At 39.2% G+C, this 22,051-nt stretch overlaps 1 protein-coding gene across 2 annotated transcripts; it reads left to right on the top strand.

Annotated features, from left to right (window-relative positions):
• The first annotated feature begins 511 nt into the window (after positions 1 to 511).
• YTHDC1 (YTH N6-methyladenosine RNA binding protein C1) lies at positions 512 to 21,703 on the top strand. 2 transcript variants are annotated; one of them, XM_061355250.1, is made up of 17 exons: positions 512 to 645; positions 4,484 to 4,585; positions 5,166 to 5,494; positions 5,627 to 5,981; positions 7,190 to 7,279; positions 7,784 to 7,837; positions 8,454 to 8,548; positions 10,454 to 10,562; positions 10,663 to 10,780; positions 11,785 to 11,869; positions 13,785 to 13,951; positions 16,450 to 16,532; positions 17,747 to 17,783; positions 17,876 to 17,915; positions 18,018 to 18,080; positions 19,656 to 19,790; positions 20,695 to 21,703. In XM_061355250.1, exons 1-17 carry the CDS (start codon positions 618 to 620, stop codon positions 20,917 to 20,919), a joined length of 2,115 nt encoding a protein of 704 aa, XP_061211234.1. In that variant the 5' UTR covers positions 512 to 617; the 3' UTR covers positions 20,920 to 21,703. The 2 variants fall into 2 exon arrangements, with proteins under 2 accessions (XP_061211234.1, XP_061211235.1); XM_061355251.1 differs by lacking the exon at positions 7,784 to 7,837.
• Positions 21,704 to 22,051: the final 348 nt, after the last annotated feature.

The following is a 22,051-nucleotide window of genomic DNA, read 5'->3' as shown; positions in this document are numbered from 1 at the left end:
AACTTGAGAAGAAACTTCTTCTCAGTGAGGGTGACGGAACACTGGAACAGGCTGCCCAGGGAGGTTGTGGAGTCTCCTTCTCTGGTGACATTCAAAACCCGCCTGGACACGTTCCTGTGTAACCTTATCTAAGTGTTCCTGCTCCGGCAGGGGGATTGGACTAGATGATCTTTTGAGGTCCCTTCCAATCTCTAACATACTGTGATACTGTGTCTGCTTTGCCCCACTGAAGAACCACAGCAAAAGCTGCAGCACCTCACAGGGCTGTAAGAACAGCGCAGGGACGTTGAAAGGAGCGGGCTCTCCTCTGCTCCCTTCGCTTCGGGAGGGCAGAAACCCTTCCATTCCCTACAGCCCTTTTCCAAGCGGCGGGAGCACCCCACGGCCCCACACCACCAAACACAACAGCTACATTACCTCTCAATCACAACCCCACCGCAGGAGCCGAACGAGAGCCGCTTTATCCGCGCACCGCCCTCCGCGGCGCGCGCACCGCCCGTTACGCCCCCGTGACGTGCATAGCGTAAACAAGGCGGTGCATTCTGGGAAGAGGGAATCGTTACGTGCAGGAAGAGGGAGCCTCCATCTTAGGCGCTCGACGGCGTCGTGCCGGCGGGATGGCGGCTGATAGCCGGGAGGAAAAAGGTAGCTGGTATTAAGGGTGAGGGCTGTGACTAGGTGCTGGGGAGGGGGAACGGGTTGAGGGGAGAAGCATTCTCTTTCTCCTCCTTCAGCCGTTCCTCCTTCCTTGGGGCCTGGTCGGTTCCTCGGCCTTTAGTCTGGGAGATGTCCGTGAGGAGAACGGAAGGGTAGCGGCGTCGGGAGGCCTTTGAGCAGGATTCTTGTGTTCTTTAGACGTGGCATGTGGGGAAACGGTTCCTGTTTGGCGCTGCGGTGCCGGAGGTGGTAGGATGGATCATCATGCTGTAATGTGGTGCCCCGGCTGCAGTGGGCCCAGGACAAGGTGACTTGAGAAACGGGCGTAGGAGTAAGTCTGTGGGCCGTAAGCTCAACGTTGATGGCAGCAAATTACTGCTGTTTATCTTCTCATAGGAAGTATTTTGGGTTTTTTTACTTATGCTTAGATTCCTGCCCCTCCCCTCCCCTTTTTTTTTTTTGCCGGATTTCTGCTGGGGGATGTAGTTACTTAAACAAGCAGAAGCTGATTTTGAAATATATATGGTTTTATGTGATGTTTGTTCGGCTTTTTGCCATCAGTTATGTTTTCTGAGCACTGTAATGAATAAGTTTGAATTAAAGGAATCAAACGTTTCCAGGGTAATGTATGCTTGCAGCTCTTATAACTGCCTGTCACTGTGTACGGGAGCTGAAGATCCCCATGTGGTCTGTGAGATTATTTGAGTTAGTCCTCACAAAAGAGTCCATTTAAGAGTTAAATCCAGAATTCACATGTAGAAGATTGCTGTTTGGTGGTTATTGCAAATAATAGCAGTGCTACAAAAAAGGTAAAGGACCACTGTGGTGGTGTGATTTGCTTGGCTTTTCTATGGAACATGGTTCATGTAAAGTTTTTGCAGGATAGCTGTTCATGTCTCTGTCAGAGTAGTGAGGGTTTGCTGCCTCTAATACTTACTGTGAAACTAGATCACATGGAATATTCCCATTAAATTTTGTTAGAACTGCTAAGTAAAATTATTTGTCGTGTGTGATTAGTAACAACGTTACTATAAGACTGGTGGGGTAAGATACTGTCAGGTTGCATTGAAATAGATATGAGTTGCCACCATGGAGGAGCAGTAAAATTAACATACTTGCTGTTGTTACTTGTAAATTTGTACTCATAGAATCATTTATCCAGATGGACTTGAACTTTTTATTCTTTGGAGGGGTTTTTTTGTTGGTTTGTTTTCTGGTTTTCTTGTTTTAAAACAATGAGAGTAGTCAGGTCATGAGTAGCAGTCAAGAAATGTTTGTGGTCTGTATTTTAACTTGTTTTTAATCTTACGGCCTGTGAAGGGATTGAATAACAGGTGTTAATGCACATATGTTTGTAGCTGAATTTATTTAGGCTGTAAATGCATCATTATTTTTGTGCTCCTTTTTGAAAGAAAAATACTGTCACTGCATAAGAAAGTAGAAATAAATTTTGTGTACCCTTTTAGTCTGAAATTGCTTAATCTTATCTGCTCTGTTTGCCAGATTACGTTTTTGCTTGGATCCTTCCTTGAATAGATCTAATGCACATGGCTAGCAGAGGAAAAGTGGCCTCCCCAAGTTACTGTAATGTTGTTTTGGATGAGTTAAATTTGTTCACGGAATGATCCAACACACCCAAGTCAAGAAAAGATGAGTTGTAGGAGACCCCAGCTTCAAGTATCTGTAATGGAAAGGAGTCATTTAAACCTTCCCCCTTGAGCAGTGATTAACTGTAAGAAGTCTGTCCTCTAACAATTTTTTTATTTTCTTTTGCATTTCCTGATGCTTCTCTTGTCTGTATGAGATAATTCAGTTCATCAGGTTGAATGCTAACGGGCAGTTCAGTGAGTGGGATCATCTTGTGGAATTCAGTTGAGCCGTATATTTGATGCAAATGAGGGATGGGAATTGTATATTCAGATTGTCCTTTTCGCAGCACCAGGCTGCTAAAGAAATCTGGAAGTTTACTTTTAAATAAACTGGATGAATGTATCTACAGGAGGGATTTGGAGGCAGAACTCATCCTGCTCCCATCTTTTACATACTTGTTTAGGGTTCCAACTATAAATCGGGCCCACCCAACCTGGGAGAGATTTATTACAGAGTATATGTCATGTCAGGTTTGCATATTCTATTAAATTTTCTTTCTCATTTATTACTGAACCAGCTGATAATGTGAGTCTTTTAGCACTTCTAAATGCTACTGCAGTAGTTGGGTCAAATGTAGTTTGCCTTGCCAAAAGGGAAACAAAGCTAAGGTTCAATATGTGTGATATGAGATTAGTGTTATTCTCATCCTAGTGCACCTCTTTTTCATTAGTGTCCAGTCAAAAATCTTGTGCTCTGAACTTGCCCAGTCTTCTGCAGGGAAGCTGAATGAAAGCCAGGAAATCACAGCCCATGTTTAGCAGTTGCACAGCTGTGAATCTCGTTGTATATGTCTCAGTAACAACAAGAATACTTGCTATGAATATATAGGTATCTACAGACATAAAAGATTGTTTCCAAGAGAGTTACGATGCAGCTTCATGTGATAGTTAAATGCCCTTTAACTGTAAATTGCCAGGGAAAGGCCAGATGCACCTCTCTGTGTCGCTCCCTTTGCATCAGTTATGGCTCATGCAGTTCAGGGACCACTTCTGCATTCCCCTACCATAGGAAATGTGGAGAGATGCCAGCAAGACAGCTAGCAGACATGCTGACTTGACATTCAGTAGTATATAGTAGAGATACAATTGTAACACTTTTTTTTTTTTTGTTTGTGGTGTGGATTGCATCTTTTGTGATGCAGCTAAAGATTTTGAGATAAACAAATTGCCAAACTCTGGAGGACTTTGCTGCCTTACAGTACAGGAGTCCTTACCTGCTGCTTTATAACATTATACAGTATGTCCCCTACAGATACTGTTAACTAGTGGAATCCTTGGAGTTTGCTCTGATTTCTATTCCCTGAACGCAGTAAATAGAGTCAGTTCCAGAGTTCAGGAGAAGAAATACAAGCTTCCAAAATTAATACATTCTTTATTATTTTTCCCTTTGCATGCTTAGGCTTATTTTTTAAAGTGCTTGAAATACAGATCTGCTGTCTTAAAAGCTGGTGAATCCTTCTCCTACCAGAATTGCCTTATATCCTCTTTGGCTTCAGGCAAAGTGAAACAGTTGGAAACAGTGATAAGTATTACAGGCTGTGTGACCAAGCGTGGTGATTTACTGCTTCTAACTACTTCTGCTTCCCTTCTTAAACTTTTTCCCTTTTGGTCAAGGTAAACTAGTTGTATGTTCTTCTTGTTAACTTGCCCTGTTGTGGTTTTTCTACTTGGAGGTGAACCACAAAACTCACCTTCCTAATGTAGAAAAGACAACAAAAATAGTGGGGCAGGAAGGGAGACAATTTAAGGTACAAGTTTGTAAAAGATTTTGAGGAGAGAGATCCTTTCTCTTTGCTTTTGGCACTCAGACTCTCTTGCAGTCTCTTTTTTCACAAATTTTGGACAGGCTCTTTTGTTAAACTTTCATTTGTAGGTCAGCTCTCCTGCAAAGCTTGTGTGACATGAGGAGCCAGATTGGACCTTATTCAGAGTCCTAAGTGCATCCTGTGACATATTTTAATTCTTTTATTAGCTTTGCTTGATTCTTCTAACTAAAATTGTGGCAGTAAATCAAGGAGACAATAATTTTTGCCTTGTGGCAGATCTGAAACCTGAAAGGAAATGTTTGGGTTTATAAATGCTAGTTCTACTGTAGTATAAATACCCAGACTTTTTATAGGGTATTTTTAACTTTTCTTTTTCTCTCTCTTTTTCTTTTTTTCTTTTTTTTTCCCCAGATGGTGAACTCAATGTTCTGGATGACATTTTGACTGATGCACCAGACCAAGATGATGAGCTGTATAACCCAGACAGTGAGCAAGATAAAAGTGAGAAAAAGGGTAGGTAGTGGATATTACGCAGAAATGCAAGTGGTAAAAAGAGTCTGTCTTACTTTGGCTGAAGTCTGAAGTAGCAGCTCTTACAACCTTATTCAAAGAGTGAAAGAGTTCTAGAAGTTCTTACTTCGTGTACGTCTGCTTTTTCACCTGACCGTCCAGGCAAATAGTTGACTAGGTTTTCTTTTGTGTTAAAAGCAACTACTGTGTCTGGCTTGTTGTGAATTCATTTGCTCTTAGTAAATGACTGTCTTTTTTGGTTCAGTGAAGTGAAAATAGAGCCAAGGGGTTCCCAAAGTCTGGTTCCAGCTCAGTTTTTGTTTTGGCTTTAGATCAATCCCATAAGCATTTAATTCAGCATTCCCGTATATAAAATTTAGAAGTTGCCTACCACAGCCTAAAGGATTTAGAACATCAGCTGTTCCTAACAAGCAGCCTTGAGTGTTGCTGCAAAACCTACAGCTGGAAGATGCTACCCATGACTGCAACAGGTGAATTACCCAAAGTAGAGAAAGTAGGAACCTCTGCATAGTTTTTTGTTTGATATACTGAATAACATTGAACTTATATCTTTCTATTAAAGGATCAAAAAGAAAAACTGACAGGATGGAAAATGCTGAAAACAAGAGACAAAAGCCTTCTGTGCATTCATCAAGGCAGATGATGCCAAAGCCTCCTAGTTCATCAGTTAGCAATAACAAGAGAATAGTGAGTACGAAAGGAAAACCAGTATCAGAATACAAGAATGAGGAGTATCAGAGATGTGATAGAAACAAGCGTCCAGATGGTGATAGAAAGACACGCATGTCAAGCAGTTCCAGGGAACCATATAAAGGACAACCAGAAAAAACTTGCTTGAGGAAGAGAGATATTGACAGAAGGGCAAAGTCTTCTACACCAGATGGTTCAGAGGTATTAAATATTTTTGCTGCCTTGTAAATAAAGCAATTCTGTGAGACTTCTATAAGGCACATTCTCTTAGGACTGTGTGTGCATCCTGACAATGTTATATGACTGCTGATTCACTTTTTCTTTGAACATCAGAGAATCAGGCATGATGTGGATAGAAGACCAAGCAGATCCAGCCATTCTTCTAAAGAAGAGGTGAACTCTGAGGAATATTGTTCGGATCATGAGACTGGCAGTAGTGGTTCCTCTGAGCAAGGCAACACGGAGAATGAGGAGGAAGGAATGGAAGAAGAGGAAGACGATGAAGGGGAGGAGGATGAAGAGGTGGAGGAAGATGGGGAGGAGGATGAAGAAGAGTATGAACAGGATGAGAGAGATCAGAAGGAAGGAAATGACTATGACACACGAAGTGAAGCCAGCGATTCTGATTCTGAATCTGCCTCTTTCACAGATGGGTCAGTTAGATCTGGGTCTGGGTCAGATGCATCAGGTAGGTAATACCTAGCATGAGAATCTGAAATAACCTTGCCATTGAAAGTTAGCTGCTTTTAAAAATAACTACTTCCTGACTATGGCAAAAGTAAGTCTTAGGTAGCATAAGTCAGTAAGATGCTAATTATGAAATACACCATCATAAGTTGGTTTTTTTTTATAGTGTTATTGACTGCTTTGGCCTTGCTGTTCAATTCTTTGAAATGTCAGAATTTGAATTTTTTAGATATCTAATGGTTTAGGTTCCCATAAGATTCTTTTCAAGTTGATGCTGAACTGTTCCGTATTCCTCTAGATGAGTGACAAGGTAGACCGGTGTACTAAAAGCACCATCTCCCTAAGGAAAGGTAGTTTAATCTTAAATAGCAGCTGCCTTCAGCATAGGAAATCTAAACCTAAATTGAAATGCTTAGCTACCAGGGCAAACTTAGAAATGTTTTAAGCAGAAACTAGAAGCAAGTGCTTTGCAGTTGTATATTACAACTGGTCCTAACTTACACATGTGAAGTGTTAATGGTGTATATAATGTTGTGTTTGGCTGTTTCTGTTTTGGTTTTGTTTTTATTGCTCTTGTTTTAAGAAAAACAGCTGACAATCCTGTTAAGATTCCTCCTGTGTATCTTCCTTGTCTGAAGTCTCCACAGGTCATCATCCTGCTTAACTTAATGCCTTTTTTAGCTCAGCTCTGCTGTTTGGAATTAGAGACCAGAAATGTGTAATCTGAAGATGAGTGAAGCTGTAGTAACTGTTCTAAAAAACTCTGTAGTATAACGTAACACTTTTAGGAGAAGAAGTAATTGCCTATGTGCCACAGTGTTTTGTTTTCATACCTCTTGCCTTCTTGAGCTCTGAGCAAATGAGCTCATTTCACTATCGCAGCACAGTTTGTGCTCTGCGTTGCAAATTTGGCTGAAGACCTAAACTACCCTTACTTAAAACACCTAGGAGATGAATTATGTCTCTAAACTTTGCACAGAATTATTAGATATTTATAGAGTTTCTTTTCCTTTAGTGAATGAAGAACTTAAGAAATCAGCATTAGCTTCTTTTGTGCGTAATACTTTTGAGGCAGCAACCACAATTTCACATGCAAGTCAAATGCCAATATCACTATTACAGATGTTATTTTCCTGTCTCAGTACTTCTCAGTTTTGCTTGCCATTTGATGTTTAAAATACTGCCTTTATTTGTTACGGGTTTTTTTAGATGAGAAAAAGAAAGAGAGGAAGAGAGCTAGAGGTATCTCTCCAATTGTTTTTGACAGAAGTGGAAGTTCTGCATCTGAATCATATGCAGGTATTCTTTCCTTTTATTGCTTGTCATCCTGACTTGCATCGAATCTTAATGTGTAATCTAAAATAAATGTAACTGGCTATAGAGATATATGGGCTATGTAGCTTTGTATAATTTGGTATTGAATTCTGGCATGTTGTGTATGGATACCTTTGGGGGGAAGTAGGCTTTCTTGTTACTTTAATGCTATTCTGTTGCTTAAGTGGAATTTTCACTTTTTTTTTTTAAACTTGGAAGATGATGATTCAGTGACTAGTTTTCTGAGTAGGAAACTGTTCAAAGACTATTTAAAAAAAAAAAACCCAAACCAAACAACCCGAAACCAAATCAAAAAACAAACCTAAAACAAAACACTCGTGCACATTGAATAGTATTTTTTGTGTGTGTGGGTGCGCGCCAGAAAGCATAATTTGTCATGAATGAAAATTGTATGTGACAAGGCTGTAGAAATTGTATCGTATCTCTATTAAGACTCAATCTGAACAAATGTACTTTGGCTAAACACAGGTTCAGAAAAGAAGCATGAGAAATTATCATCTTCCGTTCGTGCTGTCCAAAAAGGTATCATTTAAATTTGAATTTTTAATGCATGCCACATAGCAAGCCATTGTCTCTGTTCATTAAATTACCTGTAAGTAGTAATGTTCCGATATAAATCACTTTGAACACATAATTGTTCTAAGCATAACAGGTGAATCTTGAGCTACTTTTGCATATGTTGAAAGCAGTATGCAAAAAGTTGAGTCACTTTGCTCCTTGCAAAGATGGCAAAGCAAAAAACAAAGCAGTTGCATCTTAAAAGAGGAACATTTCAGCATTCTCTATTAGACAACTCATGGTGATACAAATATGACCCACTACTTGACCAAACATTCTTAAGCAAGGAAATTCAGGCCTGTATATCGGAGCATCACTGAATCATGTTGATTTTATTTTATTTTTTTAATTGCCTCAATATTTAAGTTTTAGTTTTTATTTGATTGCCCTTGACATCGTGTGCTCTACAGCTTAGACTTCAAGTTTCAAGTTGGGTGGTTGACTTTGATAATACACAGGTAGTAACTGGGTGGGATACAGTGTATTTTGAAAGAAACAAAGAACTATTTACCTGCAAAGTGACATTTTTGACAACTGTAGATATTTACAGTTTAGCTTATTTGACGCTTTGTTTTTTCAGACCAAACAAGTAAACTTAAATACATTCTCCAAGATGCAAGATTCTTTCTTATCAAGAGTAATAACCATGAAAACGTATCACTTGCTAAAGCAAAGGTATGTTGAATTTTCTTCAAATTGATCACTTTGCCTATTTTCAAACACACCCACATTACTATAGGAGAGCATATAGATAGATGCATTCTTTTCTCCATCTTGGTAGAGGCGAGGATGAAAGCTGCTGTCCTCTGATTCTTTAAAGGTAGCTATTCTGCTTCTATTGCAATTTAGAAATGCTTCTAGTCGTTTATTTTGGTAAGAGTAAGGAAAAAAGTGGCCTCAAGATCTGTTTGGTAACATCCTTAGTTACCCTTCATTGGGAGTATGCTCTGATGTTTTTTTCTCCCTTTCATTAGCAGCTGTGTTCATATCACTGTACTGTGGGGAGGTTCATAGCATTGTTTTGGCTTTAATCTAATGCTATAAAAATAGGGGCTTTTTCAGTTTATTCAAGGATCTGAAGCCTTATTGTAAAAATGTATGCCTGGCAGTGCTGATGTAAGTGAGTTCTGTGGAAGGGATTCCAGTGCACTGGACTTCCGCTGAGGAATGGCACTAAGCCCCTTTGGTGGTTTTGTATTTGCATGTGTTACTCGGAACAGTTTGTAAAAGAGAAGAGCTGATTTGCAGTTACACAATATACACAGAGTAGGTGTTTCTATTAATGAAGATTTTTCTAAAATAGAATAGCATTAAAACAGTTAAATCTATCTAAAGTGCTGGTCTGGTTTGGCTCCCCCCATTCCTCCCCCAGCCCCAGCTTTGGTTTTGATCTGTTCCATTAACACCATTATGACGGGTGTTTGATTTAACGCTTTCAAGGAGTATATCCTTCCTGGGTCTCATTCACACTTGGGACTGCAACAATATCCTTGTTCCTAAAGTTCTTGGGGTGGATGCTTTGTATCCCAAGTGTGTAGATGTCAGTACTTTGCCGCTGCACTTTCACAAAATTGGCTTTTGTGGTGACAATGTAATAAGTTGTTCTGATTCGCAGTAGGACAAGTAGCTAAAAGCAATATATGTCTGATTGAAAACTGTTGAAAAAAGAACAAGTAGTTCTCTGATAACTCTAATGAATTCTCAGAGTCACACAAGCTCTAACCTGGGCATAGAGTAGGACCATGAGAACATACCTTCAATAAAAAAGGAAGGGGTGGAATATTTTCTTTGCTAGATCCTAGATTATATTATGAGGCTGAAGTTTAAACATACTAAACCAGCATACACTTCTCCTCTGAGTTTGCCCAGAGAGTGTATTGGGGAGCTGATCTTTCTGGGAAGTAATGCATCAAACAGATGTTCTATAGATCAGCTCAGCTGGTCTCTTAAAACAAATTTGGATTATTGTGCATGGCTACACAATGGCTGGTGAAAGGGAAAAGATGGGAGGCTGAACAAACTGTTTTGAGTTGTCTTTGCCAATGTAAACTGTTGGTCTAGTGTCTTTCATTTTTCTACCCTTTCACTAAAAGAGTTTTAAAGTCTGCAAGCTGTTCCACACCGATCTGTCATACTGAGGTTACTGAACACTGCATGCCCACCATTCGGTATATATGCTGCTGGTTTTTCATCATTCATGCATATGATATAATAGATGACCTCCCAAAGTTGCTTAAAACATGCATTAAAAATAGTAAAACCAAAGGTTTCCATATATCAGTCCATCATAATTACAAATGAAACCTTATAGGTGGTCTAAATGCATCTGCAGTGTTCAAAAAAAAAAAAAAAAAAATTGAAAAGCCAGTGTTTTAAAAGTTCCATCGCAGGGCAGGTTAAAAATATTTTCTGAAATAAACTGAATTTGGCATTACCTTTCTCTTTCCATTCTCTTCTATTCCAGAACATGAGTTTGTTCTTGTTTCCCTCATCTGCACTATATCCTTCTATATATTTAGCTAAATCCCTTGAGATGAACTCTTACATTTTGGTGGTGGGATGGGTATTGCTTTGTTTTAGGGAGTATGGTCGACACTTCCAGTGAACGAAAAGAAGCTCAATGCTGCATTTAGATCAGCAAGGAGTGTTATTTTGATATTTTCCGTAAGAGAGAGTGGCAAATTCCAAGGTAAGGGAAAGTGAGTTACTATAAAGGTAAGTGAAATTAAGTTTTGTGTGCAGCAGCTTTTATGTTGTCTTTTTGTTACAATTCATGTGAAATCCTTTAGGATTTGCAAGACTCTCTTCAGAGTCCCATCATGGAGGATCACCTATACACTGGGTGCTGCCTGCAGGAATGAATGCAAAAATGTTGGGAGGTGTCTTTAAAATTGACTGGATTTGCAGGTAAATAATTGTTGATTTACATTGCTGTTTAGTAACAAGGCATTATAGTACCTTTTATGTGTAAGACTGGTGGTGACAGCATCCTTTTGAAAACCCAATTCAGCCTCCCCAAATCCTCCATGTTACTGAGATTGGAACTCAGGTCTTCACCTGACATACACAACAGAAATTTATTTTTAATGTAGGCAATAAATTAAAGATTTTAAATACTTGATTTTGTTCCGTCACTGATCTCTTGCACTGAAAACAGGAAACTGTATTCTATAGTCTTGGAGTAAAAACTGCTCACTTGAATAGACAGCTGTGGATAAAAGGGAAGAAAAATCCTGTAAGGACAGATCTTTCTTCATCTGACATCTTGGCATCTGGCTGAACAAAGAAAATGCTGCTGCTCTAAAATAATGACAATAATACAGATATTTTTGCCTAATGTATAGATGGTGAGCAGTAAATTTACTGACTTAACTATGTCTTAAGGAAAATATTTTAGCTCTTTCGAAAAAGAGGTGTATCGGTTCTGTGTGATATATTGCATGGTTGTACAAGCACTTTGGACTACCAGAAAGGATAAACACGGGGATGGTGAGACTTAAAATTAGAGAAAAACCTAGGTTGTAAAGAGCCTCTGGAAGTTACCGACTCCAGAACAAAGTGGTTCTGGCTTCATAGTTAGGTCAGATGCTCAGGGATTTATTCCAGTTTGTACCATGAGCTACAGCCTCACATTGAGACTGGTCAGTGTATTCAGATGGTGCGATTGTACAAAGGCAAACATTTCTTCAGTAAGATAGCCTGTCATAGTGTGGACTAGGTAATATTAGAATAAGTCAAAGTGAAATTGTCAGTTAGTAATACTTCCTACATACTAATATGTTCATTCTGAGACCTGACAGTGCAAAGTGCAACAGGATTATTTGCATGTAATGTCCTGCTGTATTCAAGTTTAATTTTTTTTTAATGAAAAATGGAGGCCACGTTATAAATGATGCCACTTGCATATTTAGACGTGAATTGCCGTTCACTAAGTCTGCTCACCTGACCAATCCTTGGAATGAACATAAGCCAGTAAAGATTGGACGCGATGGACAGGTCTGTTAATTTTTTTCTCTTTAACCTTCATGTTCTATTGCTTGCTTTCAGCTTTGTACATACAGAAGTTTTTGAATCTTCTAGATCAGTTGCTGCTTGCTGTAGAGTACTGTGACAAAGGTACTCAGCTTATTTCTAATGTCGTTGTGGACAGAAAAAAATAGGGTGCCGATTCTGTTGTCATATCTGTGATTAATAGTGTTTGATGCTTCAAAATAATGTCATGTTTTGGATGTGAAATGTAATGTGCCTTGCATTGTGTGCAAACCTATTTAGCATCAGTTTGTAAGAACAAGTTCTGGTGTTTCCAGCTGCATTCTGCTTTGCATTATTTTTATATACTGAATTGCTTAGGGCATAGACTCTACCATTATAAAGTATATGCTGAGTAAATGTTAAGCGGGGTGGGTGGCTCTTTTGTCTTGTCAGACATACCAGAGTTGCTGCTGTCATCAAGTAACCCAGCCTTGAATAAAATAACAGGTTCTGTTTTCTTACAAGAAAGTAAGATGGTAGTTGCACAATCCCCGTACTGTATGGAAAATGTAGATTCTGTGTGTTATATTGCCTATAGACACATTCATTTTATTGGGTAGCAGAAGTAAAATGGTATTTTTTGTCTTGTTTATAATATAGTGTGACCTTTAACCAAAAAAAAGGTATTTTAGTTTGTTTCTATTAAATGGTTAAGAAATTTTTTTTTTTTAAATGTTTTGTCCTCTTCACTGTAGAGTTGCAGTCTTGATACGAGTTTCATCATTTCTCATGAAATTGCTGTGCTCTTAACACAGCAGTTGCTGGGCAAACATTGTGTGATGCTTGCTCTCCTTACTTTTCAACTCTGGTTATTTTCTGAAGTGGTGGTTGTTTATCCATTTACATTTTATGTAACCCTGAATGGATTTCCCTTCTGAGGATATGTACACTGAGCTTCTTTCATTTATGACATCCTTTGGGAAGGTGTTCCACAGGCGTTCAAAAGGTTGAAGAAGCACCCTTTTTGGACTGTTTTGCAACTGACTCCTGTTAGTTCATTTGATGGCCCTGAGTTCTTGTACTGGAAGAGGGAGTCAACTTGTTGATCTCTGTCACTCTCTCCTCCAACCAACGAGTGGTGTCAGATGCTCCCGGTGTGTCCATCTTGTCCCCCATGCCCCGCACGCTCCTATTTTATTCTAGGCTGGAGAGACCCACCCTGCTCAGTCATTGCATGGAATTGTGCTCATTCGGTTATCCTTGCTGCACTGCTTTGAAGCTTTTCCATTTCTGCTCTTCCCATTTTTTGAGATGCAGGGGTCAGTATTTAAGGTGTGGAGTCCGTGGAACATGGACTTTCAGTGTGATATGATGACTTCCTTATTCAGTGTTACTTTCCTAATAATCTTGAACAAATGATTTGCTTGTTCTGACTGATGTCAAGAATGGATCTGGTATTTCATGGACCTCTCTATCATACATTGAAGAACTCACTTTTGACTGGTAATAGTCAACTTCATCAGGCCACGGCTTTATATGTGAAGCTGGGATGGATTTTTTTTCTTCCCTGCATGTGTTGCTTTTCTTCCTGTAATAGGTGGTTATTTTCTTTGGTTATGAAAAACAATGATCTGATTCTGTGGCAAAAGAGTGATGTGACTTGTATGTCTCATGGGAAGATATGGTTGCCCCAAGTATTGGACTATTTTCTGAGTAGTCCCTAAAGAGTGAAAGGTAATGTAAGTGAATTTTGCACTGTCTCGTGATACTGAAATCTCTTCAAAGTGTTTTGTTCTTATTTCTTGGTTTGGGTTTTGTTGTTTTTATTGTTCGCTGTTTTTTTAATATATACATATATATATATATATGTTGTTAATACATTTGGGGAGAGTCATTTCTTCGGTTTATAAACTACTACTGAACTTCTAACTAATTCTAGGAAATTGAGCCGGAATGTGGAACCCAACTTTGTCTTCTCTTCCCTCCTGATGAAAGTATTGACTTGTATCAAGTCATTCATAAAATGAGGCACAAGAGAAGAATGCACTCACAACCCCGCTCAAGAGGACGCCCATCCCGTCGAGACCCTGTTCGGGACCTGGGAAGGTTAGAAACGTTCTTTGGACTGATAATAGGCACATGTATCAGAATAACGTGATGGAGGAATATGATTCGTCAAAGCTTTCCCTGCGATAAAGAAGAGAGAAAATCCTCAAATCAAGCTGCATGGACAAGTTTGTGGCTTCATTGAGGATTTCACATGGTTCCCCGGTCTGTCATTTTTCAAGAGGAAAATGGGGATCTTTACTTTTGCAGAAAAAAGCTCTTAAAATGCTGTCTAGTTTAGACTAGATGTTTTATTGAGATAATGCAACATGTAATGCTAGCTGTAGGTAGGCTTGGATGGATAAAGAGCAGGCTAGATGGAGAGAAGGAAATATTTACATGCCAAAAATGTGTTAATATCTTGTAAAAGCCTTTTCTTTCAGGTATGTCTCTGGATAAGCCTTATCAAATATGGGACTTTTATAAGGATCACTTAGAATTTTGCAGAAGATGCCGCCTCATTTTGAGGATAAAATATTTAAGTTATTTTGATATTCAAGAGGAGCGTTATTGGGACTGTTTCAAATTGTGTCACCGTGATGTGTTAACCCCATTGCCAAATATTCTCTAACATGTAACCACTGAATTCACACATCTTGCTGAGCTTCTGAAAACAGTAGGTTCTTTCCAAAAGGGATCAAGTGGCCCTTGGAGACCCGGCAACAAACCAAAAAGAATGGCTGTTGCTGTGTCTGTATATACAACCTTTCCAGATGCTGGCAGTACCTGTGGACTTTAAGTATTTTTAGAGGATCGACATGGTTATTGATCACTGCTATATGAACTTAACATCATTTTCCAGAAAAAAGGGGGGATAACTTGTTGCAGAATTGGAGAAGTCATTGCAAAGAACTGATATTAGCCCTTGTGCCAAACACCTTTTCCCCCGTGTAGCCACTTTGCATACAGACTGATGTATGGTTTGGGCTGAAACCTTTGGTTAAGTTTCCTCTTTGTGGAAACATCCTGTGGTAGGTACAGATACCCAACAAGAGTCCCCATTTCTTTGACCTTAAAAAAAGGACACTGTAACGAGTAGGTAGGAGGAAACCTGGCAGCACCCCCTATTTTTGGCTTTAAAGGACTGAACACCAAGATGGCTTTTGAAGTTAAGCTAAGAGGTTTCCAGTGCAATAAAGTATATACAAGTGAAGGTTTTGCAATGGACTGCAAACTATACATATAACACCACCACACCTTCTCAAGCCTGCCAGGGCCTCCATTTATGTGTGTGGCTTACAGCTTAAAGTCAGTAGTTGGACTACTATATGAACTGTTTCTATCATATTTTATACCGGTCGTAAATGCACTCTCAAAACTACAAGAAAGCGGTATGTTTATTCTTTACACCAGCTTTTATTTTCCTTGATCTGATTTTGCTGTTAGATGCAACTGCTTTGGTTTTTGGGCTTTTTGCTCATAGTAAAGAATCTGCTTTCATTTTAAAAAGCTTAGTAACTGGGTGTGGTGGGCTTTAAAGGTTGAAGTGGGAAGGGGGGTGTGGGGGGGAAGAAATTATTACAAAATTAAAAGCTATGTGAGTTTGTTACTCAGTGAGCAAGTTACAAGTAATTAAGTGATTTTTAAGAAAGTGTAAGTTTTTTGTCCTAAGCAATTATATTGTTGGGAGTGGGGGAGGGAATGGATTTGTAGCTGCTTTGTCTTTTAAAACACTGTTACGTTAGCATTGGAGTCTCCCATTAAAGTCTGTATACCTTGGTGGAGCAGAATTAGCAGCCAGTTTCTGTATTAAACATAACAGTAACTGGAATGTAAGTGATTTATAATTAAGGTTCCTCCCTGAGAGTGAAATTCTTAAAAATAACACCTCCCCTGTAAAGCTGTTTGTATAGAAAGGATCCCCAATTAATTTAATTATTAGGAACCTTTAAGTGTTCTTAAACTTTTTGTAAGAGGCACCACTACGTTGCTGATATATTGCTTAGAATAAAAATTGTTAGAAATAATATCGTTGGTCTGCCCAGTTAGAAGAGCTACAGTGAAAAGCAGTTTCACAAAGCATGCACAATTTTATTTATAAATGCTATGGAAATAGACTTTGTATAGAATTCTTTACTCCACAGCTATCGAATACAGCAATGTCCATGCCTTCTGACTGTAATGGTCTATCTTGCTATCTGTTTTCACTGTAGTTCTGTAAATTCTTTTGTTATCCAGTAGGTTGTTTCAAAATGTAATGTGGGAAGTGCAGTGTTAAAGCATTAAGTCTGAGTTTATTTTAGAGAAATCTGTTACCCTTTGTTTGGTACAGAAGTACAGTTGGGTTCCTTCCTTACGTACCAAAGCTCCTGTAGCCAGAAAGTGACAGTGGAGGGGATTTGTTCCCAATTATTGAATTTAAATTTAATCTGTAGCAAATGGAAGTCAGAATGATTTAATTGAGATCCTGAGCAGCTCAAGCTGTGTCTGTGAGGTATTCTGCTGCTGACAAGTGCTCCAAGCAACCTTGTTTAATCTTTGATATCTAATTTGTGTAGGCGTCGACCAGAAGATTATGATATTCATAACAGCAGAAAGAAACCAAGGATTGACTATCCCCCTGAGTTTCACCAAAGACCAGGTTAATATCTTACTATGAAGATTTGTGTACACCAATTCACAAATGTTTTCTCTTTTAGTGTATCCTCATTAATTCAGAAGTAAAATACTGATATGTCTGGGATAAAAAAAAAAAAGGGGCTTGTCCCAAGTGCTGCCTAGTGTTTTAAAGTACCTCTCATAGAAATCAGTGATACTGCTTCACCGGTTGGGAGGCAGCTGAGTTAATCTGGGCTGAGCCCTTTTAAAAGCCTCAGAATTGTGTACATTGTGAATTATCTCCTCAAGTGTTTTGTTAATACTGGCACAAGAAGTGGCTTGACGTACTTGACAGTGCAGTAATTGTCAAAGTGCTTATCAGAAATTTCCAGCTGGGAAAGGCAGCTGAGGTTGCCTGACTAGCAGCCTCTCCTTAGAGATGACGATACACATCTGGTTATGTTTTCAGAGGGAATTTATTTACAAGCTTGACAACAAAGGGAGGGGGGAAGTTTTACAGCACTTTACAAGAGGGTCTAATGATGAGTTTGAGATGGAAAAAGAGTGGTGGTGTTGCTTCCTGGTTTTCCAAGACCCTTGTTTAGAGCATAGAACAAATTTTTTTTTAAAGAATGAAGCTTGGAAGCATAATTTTACTAGCATAAGCATGCACCATATTACTGAGCTCTTTAAAGTTTATTTCCTGGGATTTACTAAAGCTGTAAGAATTCCTTGCCCTGTGGGGCTTTTCCAGATGTTTCTGTTGTTTTGTATTTTCTGTGTAACATTGTATACAAAACATGTTAGGAAATCAGCCTTAAGAGTTGCCCAGATGAACATGTTCTATTGAACACACAATTAATAGCTAGTAGCAGCCATATGCTAACTGCCAAAGGACAGTACCCTTTGAATTTCTGGGCATTCCCAATTATTTGACTAAAATTCAAGTTTTACTTACACAGATAACCACTTGCATGTTTACTTGTACTATGGGCATGTTCTTATGGGTGTATCTGTATAGTGTTTTGTTACTACACAAAAATGTAGTAACATCTTTGTTAAAATTATACTATTTTTCTGTACTGTCTATAAGAAGCTTTAAGTTTTTGAGAGGTATTGTGAAAGCAGAGGCAATGGCAGGTAGACACAACTTCATAGCTGGCACAGAATAAAAGGACAGTTTCTAATGAGAATGTTTTTTTACGACTGTTAACTTGAGATGGTATATTGAATTCATACTGCTTGATGTTTGAACAGGGTATATAAAGGATCCCAGATATCCTGAAGTAGACAGGTAAGGTGTGTTCATGTTATTCATTTTATGGCCTGGTAACTTGCCTGTACGGATAAATTGGATTTAGCTCTACAAATTTTTATTCCCAACAGACGATTTTCAGGAGTCCGACGAGATGTATTTTTAAATGGGGTAAGTTGGTGCATGCGGACTTGGGGGGAACTTTTATATTCAGCTTTCTGCACTTCCAAAGAACGCTCATCATAAATGTTAATATTATATCTTTCATTTTAGTCCTACAATGATTACGTGAGGGAATTCCACAACATGGGACCACCACCACCATGGCAAGGAATGGTTTGTGTCTTGTTGAATTCAGTTTTTCTCTGTAGAGTATGGCTTTTTTTTTTTTTTTTTTCCACTTGAGAGGGAGAGCCCAGCATATTTAATGAGTGCTCAACTCTTCCCTTTTCCAGAATGTAAATTTTTTAGGGGGAAAATTATTTACATCGAGTATTTTGTAATATACTTAGCAATCCAGCAGTACAACATCAAGAGTCTGACTTGTTTTGTGACCTGTGAGAAGCTAAAAAATGATGAGAAAACAGCAGAACCCTCTTGTAGCCTACATAAGAGGATGTGATGAAATTGTGTGTTCTGATAAATATTCATTGCAATTGGCTTTCTCTTAAACAGCAAACACATCAAAGAGGTGGACTTGCTGCAGAGGCTCATGGAATGGGCTGGCGTGCTCTGGTGTTGTGCAGTAGCTTGCTTTTGGCTGTGGCAGTGAAGCATGCAGCAAAGTAGTAGAATGTACTGCACGCTGTAATCAAAATACGTCTTGCTGTGTTGCAGCCTCTGATGAAATGCACTTTTTTCCCAGTCATGAGCGTATGTATGAACGCACATATCTACAGCTTCATACATGGAAATCAACTGACAGTTCATTTGTACAGCTTTGGTTTCACTATGTCAGGAGGAGGAGTCATTATAACTAGCCACTTTGATTATATTTAGTAAGTCTGGCCCTGAGTGTCCTGATATTTCATAACTGTAATGAGTTTTTTGGTTCTTGTGTATGCTGTGAATGAGCAAAAGGCAGTGCCAGATGCAGGGATGCCACTGCAGCTTCTCATTTTTTTCAGGTGAAACACAGCTCTGTTTTGTTGTAACTGAAAGAAGCAAACAAAGTTGTCAGACTGGGAGGAAAATGTTTTTTTTTTTTTGAGCACAGCTAAACCTCCAGAAACTCCTTTTTTTTTTTTTTTTCCCCCACCTCTTCCCTTCTCCCCCATTCTGCATGCTGTTATCCTAAATAGTCATCCTAAAAGCCAGCACTTCCACCTACTTCCTTTGTGACAGTAATGCAAGCAAAGATGCTTCGCTTATGTGGGAAAGGAAGGCCTTGCTGATTGAAGAAATGGAATAGAATGGCCAAGAGACATCTTGTTTAAAAGAAAAAAAATCTGCTAACATTTTGCCATATAATATGTCTTGCAGAGTAAGTTTATTCATTTAAAATAGGAATATAGTTATAAGGAGTGGCACAGAAAAGCTTGCTGGTTCATACAGAATTCACATTCCATATACATAGATTTAAGAAAAAAAGAAAACAAATGAGCAACCAACATTTAAGTAGCAGAATTTTCATGTACAGTGTCATGGGAAGGGCGTGGTTGGGGGCTGGGAAGGGTTTTGCCCAGACTTCTAAAAAAGGAATGGTAGAGAAGTAGTAAAGCATGCAACTTAATGTGAAATCATCTGCTGTTCATTTAGGAAGCGTGATCACATATATATAGGTGTCATGTTTTCCATCTGAATGGCAGTATCTTTTGCTCTTAATTCCCAGGGCTCAGCTGTGTGTGCTTTTTCTATTTTTTTTTTTTTTTTTTTTAAATCCTCAACAAACTTCCTGTAACTTTCTTGTAGCCACCGTATCCAGGTATGGAGCAACCACCACACCACCCTTACTATCAGCACCATGCACCTCCACCTCAGGCTCACCCTCCATACTCAGGACATCATCCAGTACCACATGAAGCAAGATACAGAGACAAAAGAGTAGTAAGTGTCCACAGAGACAGAGGGTGACAAGAGTCTGCAGGCCAGAGTATGAATTTGGGGTACAGATGTAGCCAAACCTCAGCCATGTTGATTTTGATAAACTGCATTTTTAAGACCTGTCTTAGTTTTCCTTGGAAAGATCAGTTATTAAGATTGACTAGAGACTTACAGCATCCTTGAAAAGCCTCTTCTCTCACAGGTGATGTGTAAGTGCAAAATACTCAGAACATAACTCTTGCACTTAGATGTGTGCTTAAAATGGCTTCCAGCTGTCCAGCTCTGAAACTTTTCATGCTGAAGCCCAGTGTGAATAAGGACTTGCCTGCAACATTGCTTGTGCTCATGCAGACCAAATTACCAGCAGAAAAGTCTGTGGTTTTTATAAATTTTTAGACACATAAAAAGTGGCAGACAGTTCAATAATTTCTGTTAGCTGGCTTTGAAGGCTGCTTAGCTTTCAGGTCTCTTGAACCCCAACGTCTGCACAGTGGAGGCACACACATAGTGCTGCCCTGAAGATGAAAGAAGAAACTTGTGCTTATGGATCATAGAATCACAGAGTGGTTTGGGTTGGAAAGGACCTTAATACCATCTAGTTACAACCCCCCTGCCATGGGCAGGGACACCTTCCACTAGACCAGGTTGCTCCAGGCCCTGTCCAACCTGGCCTTGAACACTTCCAGGGGTGGGGCAACCCCCTCTTCTTTGGACAGCCTGTGCCAGTGCCTCACCAGCCTCACAGTGAAGAATTTCTTCCTTATATCTAACCTGAACTTTCCCTGAATGCTGGACATAATTCCCCCCCACCCCACACCTCCAAGAGTTACAGCCAGTCTTATGGATAAGGCAAGGAGGGGATTTTAACATGGGAGAGAAAATAAACATAGCTGTCCTTTCATCACAGCACGACTATGACATGAGAGTAGATGACTTTCTTCGCCGCACACAAGCAGTTGTCAGTGGACGGAGAAGCAGGCCTCGGGAGAGGGACCGAGAGCGGGAACGAGACCGTCCTAGAGATAACAGAAGAGACAGAGAACGCGACAGAGGCCGGGATCGCGAAAGGGAGAGAGAGAGGATTTGTGACCGGGACAGAGACAGAGGTGAAAGAGGTAGATACCGAAGATAATCTATCTGGAACCAGTGCTCACTTGAAACAAAAAAAAAAGCTTGTATTTTTTTGTGTGTTTACAAGTAGTACCTTTTATTTTCAGCTGTCTACTTAAAGTTCATTGTGTAGAAGGATTTATAATGACCCTCTCTATTCCAAGCATGCAGTGAACTGTGAACTGGAAAAACCCAAATCGGCCAAAAATAAAACATGCGAAGCTGACACTCAACTTCATGTTTCTGTTGGAGCAGAATGGGAAACAGCTGAGAATGTAGATATTGTTTAATTCTCAGTAAGTGTTCATCTACTTAGTGACTTTATTCTAGGTTTTTGAATACTGATGGATAACTGCCTTTGTTTTTTTCCTTTTTCATTTGCTTTGATGTTTTCTTCCTGTGTTTTCACATGGTTCAGTGGGAGAATGCTGCTATCAAGTATGCAAATATTGAAGTATGATTTATTATTTTTTTTTGACTGTATGGCAGTGTTGTAGCAGCCTTCCCCCCCCCACCCCATTTTTTAACCCTGTCTGTAAAATCAAGTGTTTTTTTCAGTCTTCAGTAATGAAAGCAATATTAAGAAGACACTATTGATACCTAATTTTTAATGTTTTTAAAAACTGTTCCTGTGTTCAGTAACATTTTGGTCAGTTCTCTTGTCTAGTCTCCTTCCCAAATGTACACATTGCTTGGAATGTTCACAACCTGCCTGTGTGGAACCAGAAAATATTGCTGTATTCTACATTGCTACAGTTTTTTTATATAAAAATAAATTGGTAACTATTGAAATGATTAAAACTCCAGATCGAGTTTCTTGGTGTTTAGACTTTGCCAGATTTGATAGATTCTGGCAGCTCTAGGAAAGTATTTGTCTTCAAAAATAGATAATAGGTACTTGTGATAAGTGAAGTTGAAGCCTGAGTTTAGGTAAAGAACTGAAATAAAAGGTAATTGATTTTCGGTTTCAACAATGAAGTAGTCAACAGCTCCTGCAGCTAATCAGAGTTAAGGCCATACACGTTTAACTTAATCAAATGATACTCAAGCTATCAAGAGTCTGTCCTTGGCCATAATCATACTTGTCTCCCAGGAATGTGTTAGTTGTGCAAGATCCAGACTCTCCCCATGTCTTCCTTATAGTGATTACTGCA

Source organism: Neopsephotus bourkii, unplaced genomic scaffold, assembly GCF_033783945.1.
Source record: "Neopsephotus bourkii isolate Nb327-2 ecotype Australia unplaced genomic scaffold, CSIRO-AGI_Nbou_v1 NB_787, whole genome shotgun sequence".
Taxonomy (NCBI): Eukaryota; Metazoa; Chordata; class Aves; order Psittaciformes; family Psittacidae; genus Neopsephotus; species Neopsephotus bourkii.
This window is presented reverse-complemented; position numbering and strand designations above follow the sequence as displayed.